Source organism: Boeremia exigua (assembly GCF_020726555.1).
Source record: "Boeremia exigua strain MPI-SDFR-AT-0100 chromosome Unknown C7974scaffold_1, whole genome shotgun sequence".
Classification (NCBI taxonomy): domain Eukaryota; kingdom Fungi; phylum Ascomycota; class Dothideomycetes; order Pleosporales; family Didymellaceae; genus Boeremia; species Boeremia exigua.
Genome location: NW_025763518.1, coordinates 3823966 through 3831272, shown reverse-complemented (window position 1 = coordinate 3831272; position 7307 = coordinate 3823966). Strand labels below are relative to the sequence as shown.

Sequence of the window (7307 nt, the reverse complement as noted above, 5' to 3'; positions counted from 1 at the left end):
GTATAGTATACTAGACAATAATATATATAACTTTAACAAGACTAGCTTTATAATAGGCTAGATAACCCCTAGAGCAGTTGTTATAGATGCAGAGAAGCTAGGACGAGCTAAGCAAGTCCAGCTAGGCAACCAAGAATAGGCAACAGTTATCTAGGGCATTAATGCTATAGGGTAGGCTATTCTAGCCTTTATTATCTTTAAGGCACGCAACTACCTGTTAAGCTAGACTAAGGATTAAACTCTGCTGCTAGACTAGGTTATTAGAGTCTCTAAAAACGGCTAGACTATAAATTAGCTTAGTTCTAACTAGCTAAGGCACTTTAATGCGCATATAAAGAAGCGCACTATAGGGACCTACTGTCTGCTTATAGTAGACGGCTACAAGAGCTACCTATTACTAGATTTTTACTAATACTACAAGGCTAACTAGATTATATCTCTATATATGCCTGCTCACTTATTGCACCTCCTCTAGCCTCTTAATATAGGTTGTTTTAGCCCTTTAAAGCAGGCGTATAGGCGCCAAGCTAAAGGGCTTATATATAACTAGATTAACTATATTATAAAGTATAAGTTCCTGCTATGCTTTAAAGAGGCCTATAATAAAGCTATTACCTCTAGCAACATCTAAGGAGGATTCTAAGGGGCTGGACTAGTCCCTTTTAACCTACAATAGGTTATTTCAACCCTTAATGTAAAGCTGCGGACTCTATTACCCTAACTACCTACTAACAACAAGCTGTAGCAATCCTAAACCCCTAAAAACCTAATTAAATTTAAGTTGCAATTAACTCTAATTTAAGACAAGTATAAGAGGCAGCAGGGCAGCTTACTAAATTCTGTTTATAGCGCGCTTAAGCACTATGCAAAGGGGGGAGCAAAGGTAGCGCATAAGCTGGCTTTGCTTAAGAAAGAGCGCACTAAGCTTCAGGCAGCTCTAGCAGCTGCAATAGAACGCAAATCACATAAAAGAAGGCAGATTCAGCAGGAAGGGACCCTTATAATTGAGGAATCCCAGCGTGTAGCTACCCTAAAGGAGTTTGGCGCTTATAGTAATAGTAAGAAGCCAAAGAAGAGGGTGCGCGCTGAAGGAGGCGAACCATCCCAATAACGGTGTAGAACGTGCGGAGAGACAGGGCACAACGCGCGAACGTGCAAGAATAATGCAGATGTAGTCTCTAAGTAATAACACAGGTTGTTTTACCTTATACTGGCCCATAGTGGGCGGATGCGGGCCAAAGTAGGGTGTGATGGGGGAGGGTCTTGGCAAAAGTGATCCATTGACCCGTGTGATCCATTAGCCCGTGAGGTACGTTAATGCGTAAAGGTTGTTCTGCGCGTTAATAGTCTAGTATAGTTTAAGAGACTCTATAGATAGCTGTAGCACGTTATACTAGGAGTTTTATGTCTTGTTTAAGAGCTTAAAGCGCAAGCTAGATCTAACACTCTTTTAACGCGTTAAAACAGGGTTAGTAGGGGGGCATTTAGATAGTGATAGTGTTTTGGTGTGGTCTTGGCAAAAGTGGCCCGCTCAGTGTACTGGCCCGCTCGCTGTACACCTACGTTAGTGGTTCTGTTATTGGATTTAGACTGTACGCTAGCGGCGCTACTTCCTCCAAATTAACTCCATTGAAGAAGCGCGGCCACCGCGTTATATCTATTGTGTGTGGCTCAATAACCTCATTTTGGTGATACCCCAAAAAGTAGTGGGGTGCGCATCACGAGAACGTGCACATCACGAGATCAAAACACGTTACGTTATTCTTGGTTTTTACTAGCGCTGATAATCTTAGCTACTGTGGTAGTGCCAGGTTACAATATCGGACCTTCTGCGGTGGGTTCGGAGTTTACGATCCTCGTCGATCGTTGAAGTCTTGGCTTTTGGGCCATGAGCATCTCACCCAATCGTTTCATCACAATTCCCCGCCATGCCTACTTTTCGAGCCTGTTAGTGCTAGAAACACGTCAATCATGAAGCGTACCTTTCCCGTTTGGAACATAGGCGAATTATTTTTAGAAGCGCTTCAAATTCGACGCAGAGAACATGACATGGGCGGTCATGGATAGCGCCGTAGAGCCCCCGTTCAGATATATAGATATTGAGTCTAATGTGCTTCCTACTTCCTATCCGCCGCTTCCTACTCCACTCACACCAACAACATGAGAATTAATCTTTCTGTCATTCTGGGGCTGATAGGGTTGGTCGGGGCCTCTGCTGTTGATCTTCAACATCGCAATAGCGGAGTTGAAAGGCCCTTGAGCTTGTAAGATTGAGGTGGCATGTTATCAAAGAAAGCTTTGGGCTAACGTGGACTAACACAGAGGCGCTCTCTGCGGAACTACCCGGAGTGTAAGACCCTCTGTTGAACGGCGTGCGCCAAGTTCTGACGCGCCAATTTCGAGAGTGGACAACAGCTCAATAATTCTACCCATTGAGGTGAGTTTTATAGATGTTGCATGTCCAAGTAAGACATATTTGTCTAATGGTAGATAGATGGTCTTGCAGATCCTCATGGCGAATAATACTCTAGAAGGAGGTGATATCCCGTAAGTGATCCGAGCTCAAGTTTCCTCCCTCGTCTTTCTCCCTCGATACTTCCTCCCCGACAACTGAGTCAAAATGATTTTTAAGACAATTGCACAACAGCTATAACCTCTAACGTGTCCAGCGTTTACACTGCTTGTCTTTCGATGAGTTGTACTGCACTTTTCAGTGGAACACTAGCAACCCTGAGGAAAGCTTTCTCAGCAGCTGTACTATGTTACAGAACCAAAAATAACTTATGGCTCCTAGTAACCAGCTCATTGATGAGCAAATCGCCTACTTGAACAATGCATTCCTCCCTGCCGGTTTCAGCTTCTACGTATCAGAAGTCATCCGGACTGTTGACGAGCACTGGTACCATGATCTTCGTCGAAATACGGACGTTGAGGACGAAGTGATAATGCTCAAGAAAGGAGGAAATGCTACCTTGAACGTGTACAGTTTTGGGTGCGTGAATCTTGGGTCACCCTCAACAGGAATCTGGCCTATCAAGGTGTACAATGTAAGACTGACTGAATGACAGCACGAACTTTGACCCCGGATTTTCTTGGGCAACGCTTCCTGATGAACTCCTGTGGCAACCCAATTATGATGGCGTGTTCCTGCATAGAAGGGCTTGGCGTGGAGGAGATTACTTGGGCCTTCAGCTTGGCGGTACCTTGGTTCATGAGGTTGGACATGTAAGTGCCTATTGGTTGCCTCAGTACTTTCCGTCTTTTACCCCTGAGTGCCCAAATCTAGGACACAGATCTTAGTCCGAGATTACTAACACAATGTTAGTGGTTTGGTCTTCACCATACAGTTAGCTTTGACTGTGAGGAAACTATCACTGACGAAGTGGATGACACGCCTGTCGAGCTAGCACCCGAAAAAAATGGTGGTTGTGAGTTAGGAAGAGATTCCTGCCCGAACCACCCAGGTATTGACCTAATTCGTAAGTGTACTCATCTACTCCTCTTGAGACCGTATCTCATCATGTAAGATTAGTACGAGATAGTTACTAACGATCAAATAGACAACTGGATGGGGTTTTCCATCGATACGTGTCGTGGCGACTTTACTCCTGGGCAAATTCAAAGGATGAAGGAGCAAGTAGCTCGATTTCGTCAGGTAGCATATCCCGGTATTAATGTCGATGAGGTGCCTATTATTGAAGCGTGATACGAACACTCTATTTATAGATTTAATATACATGTGCTACATACAGAGGAAAGGTTGATTGACTAATTGATTGAATCCTACTCGGTTTCAGCCGTGATATCCACAGCTATGCCCGGCGGGCAGGCGTGACAGACAGCCAACGTAACGCGGAGACATGTTGCTCCGCGCCGCCCACTTCATTCCTGCGAGCAAGAACCATCTGTCCGCAGCGGCCTGCAACGGCCAGAGCAATACCGACCATACGACATCCTACCACACAGCAAGAGCTGACAGAACCCGCAGACAAGGCCAAGCTGTTTCGAGAAGTCTTCTTCCCCACACCGCCCGAAGCAGATTTAGGGGATATAGAGAATGCTAAATACAGCGGCCAGATCAAGATGCCATTAGTTAGGGAAGAAGAAGTCTGGACTGCCATCCGGGCGGCATCGCCACTCAAGGCCCTAGGCCTGGACGGTATCACGAACAAGGCATTGCAGGTCGGCGCCGACCTAATCGCAGCCCACCAAACAAGGCTATTTAATTAAAGTCTTAAACTAGGATACTGCCTAAGTGCCTTCCAGCTATCTATTACAGCAGTCCTGCGTAAACTATGCAAACCTAACTACATGGTCCCTAAGGCATACCATCTAATAGCGCTGCTCAACACTATCAGCAAGGTTATAGATGCGGTTATCGCTTGAAGACTCAGCTACCTAGTTAAGACCCATCATGTGCTTCTACCACAACACATAGGCGGAAGGAAGCATTAATCTACTAAACACGCTCTACACGCCATCACAGCAAAGATCTACAATAGATGGAATCAAGGGACTCAAGGCCAGGTGGCTAGCCTACTGCTGCTGGACGTGTCTGGCGCTTTCGACAACGTATCCCACAAACGTCTGCTACACAATATGCGAAAGCGAAAGGTCGACGAGAAGTCAGTCAGATGGTTATCGAGCTTCTTAAGCGGCAGACATACGCACATAATGGTTGATGGGCACAAATCTGAAGTATATGCGACGAACACCGGCATTCCCCAGGGAGTTGTTTTTTAACAGCACGTGACGAGATGGCGTATCTGCTTGTAGGCAGATACGCCACGATGGAGTATAAGGTTTGTCTGCCTATGGAGGCTGGAACTATAGACATGTACATAAGTACCTGGAAACCCATAGGTCAATGGTTACACTTGAAGAATCACATTTTCAACTCAGGGCTCCCCCCTCTCCCCCATACTCTACCTCTTTTATAACGCAGACCTGGTTGAACAGTGCAATGCAGAAGAAGACGCCATGTCCACAGGGTACATCAACAATATCGCTATCCTAGCGTGGGGCGACACCACAGAAAAGACATGCAAGACACTGAGCGCGACACTAGAAAAAGCACGGCAGTAGGCGCAAACACATGCATCGGTCTTCGCGCCACACAAATTTCAGGTGACACACTTTACAAGAACGCTCAAGAGCATCAACATAGACGCCCCCATCCAAACCGAGTGGGGCGAGATCAAACCGTCAAGAACATGCAAGTACCTCGGGTTGATCATGGACACCAGACTGAAGTGGCGAGACCATGTGGAGATCATCAAGCAGAAAGTAACACGCACGCTCCACATGCTGAGTAGCATGGGAAGCTCCACCTGGGGCGTCCAGCTACAAGACATGCGCAAATTGTACAAGGCCATCGCAATCCCCCAGATAATGTACGCCTGCTCCATTTGGTCCAATGCAAATCTGCACAAAGGCACACAAACGTACACACACAAAACAATAGACGCTCTGCGCAGCATTCAAGCAAGAGTGGTTAGAAGCATATGCAGAGCATACAGAGCTACGTTGATGGCAGCTCTAGACGTTGAAGCTTTCTTACTCCCCGTGGAACAGCAAATATGGCAACAGAATGCAGACGTCATCACGCGACTGTTATCATGCAAGGAGATTGCAAAGACGGCAGGCTTCAAATTAAACGAGCCCGCACCAGTAGTCGCAAGGAGAAATTGCAAGCTGCGTGAAAGTCCATAGTACAAGATTAACAAAGAGCTCTGGAACCAACAGGTGCGCAACCTCAAGGAACAGGAACCTATACCACCATTCATTACGCCCCTATAGCGACGAGGGCTACAAACGTATATTGATAACGACGCCAACAAGGCACGCAACCGCCACAATAGAGAATGTACAGCAGAAAAAAGCCTCAGCATCTACACAGACGGCAGCAGTATCAAAGGCAAGATTGGCTCTGCGGCGGTGTGCCTAATAACACAGCAGACACTATCAGTACACATAGGATTAGACACACTATTAACAGTATACGCAGCAGAGCTGCAGGGCATTAGCCTAGCATTGTAGATCGCGCAGGAATATGCAGACAAAGGCAGCAAATGCAAACAGATAGCCATTTATACATACAACCAAGCAGCTATTTAGTTAGTAGCCAAGGCAGAGGGGCAATCAGGCGCGTACATCCTCGCGGACATAGCCCAACAGGTCCTGGAGCTCCAGGACAAAGGATACTTGGTGACTGTCTGATGGATCCCGGCCCATGTGGGCATCCCAGGAAACAAGGCCGCCAACCTGGCTGCCAAGGAAGCCGCCGGATGGAGGGAGGACGGCCGCAGCCAGCAGCCAGCAGGCCTGCCTTCTTAGTTATACCCACTTAGAACAACACTCTAGAGATGGTGCAAGACTCAGGCAGAACAACAGTGGATCCATGCATGGAGGGAGGACAAGAAAGGCCGCACGACATACAGGCACACGCCAACACGTACCAAGAAAGTGCTGCAGCTCTACGAGAGGCTCAGCAAGAGAGAAAGCGCGCTGCTGGTGCAGCTGCGGACTAAGAAGATCGGACTGAACGACTTCCTTTTCAAACAACACGTTCCAGACATCCCTAGCCCCCGCTGCAGCAAGTACAAGGACCTCTAGAACCGCATCTTCGCCAACCTATCCAGACAACACAGCCTCAGGACTATCCTGAGCACGCCGCAGCTAGCCACGAAAGCTATCAAGTATATGTAACAGACGCAGATCCTTGGGCAAGTGGGGATCAGAGATACACAGACAACGCCAAGCGCTGGGGAGAGACTGTAGGTACAGCGGACGCAACAGATGAGGCAATGCGCCTCTATGAGCCTAGAATCACAGCGTATAGTTAGTAGGACCAGTATCTAGACAAGCTTGGAGGCGGAGGGTAGATAGTGGTTGATCAAATCTTGGCGAATGAGTTTTGGCGAACGTCTGCCATGTTTATTGTGCATGCTCACACTTCGAATGATTACCTCCTTGTGAACCACACACAATCTCGCGAAGACTGCAGAGTGAAGCCGGTGAAGGTGTAGGATGGCCTTGTCCCGAGGTGTGAGTATCTGGATGTTGATAGTAAATGGAGGTAATGAAGAACCTTAGCGTATCAAGCTGCGAAATGGACATAAGCTTGGAAGTGAGGGAGATGACGCAGATATGATGTGGTGCCCTGGCATCAAAAGGCAGCTCTGGCGCGGCATTGGCATAATTGTGACATCATCCAGCATCAAGCTACTTTTATCGGAGTGCCGACTAGATAATGCCTTCTCTGTCTTTGACTGACTTCCTTAAGGTTCCTATCATGCCGGGGAGTA

The 7307-nt window shown here is 47.2% G+C and overlaps 1 protein-coding gene across 1 annotated transcript; it reads left to right on the top strand.

Annotated features, from left to right (window-relative positions):
• The first annotated feature begins 2049 nt into the window (after nt 1–2049).
• Nucleotides 2050–3760, top strand: C7974DRAFT_384532 (uncharacterized protein). The gene is made up of 8 exons (XM_046140850.1): nt 2050–2264; nt 2323–2350; nt 2404–2437; nt 2495–2547; nt 2795–2992; nt 3069–3225; nt 3326–3479; nt 3561–3760. Exons 4-8 carry the CDS (start codon nt 2495–2497, stop codon nt 3704–3706), a joined length of 708 nt encoding a protein of 235 aa, XP_046003650.1. The 5' UTR covers nt 2050–2264; nt 2323–2350; nt 2404–2437; the 3' UTR covers nt 3707–3760.
• The last annotated feature ends 3547 nt before the right edge of the window (nt 3761–7307 follow it).

Bases quoted from the DNA above. Each gene is read 5' to 3' on its own strand.
- C7974DRAFT_384532 (XM_046140850.1), top strand. From the start codon at position 2,495: ATGGTCTTGCAGATCCTCATGGCGAATAATACTCTAGAAGGAGGTGAT. The intron at 2,548-2,794 runs GTAAGTGATCCG...TATGGCTCCTAG, and splicing joins CTAGAAGGAGGTGATATCCC to TAACCAGCTCATTGATGAGC. The intron at 2,993-3,068 runs GTGCGTGAATCT...ACTGAATGACAG, and splicing joins TTGAACGTGTACAGTTTTGG to CACGAACTTTGACCCCGGAT.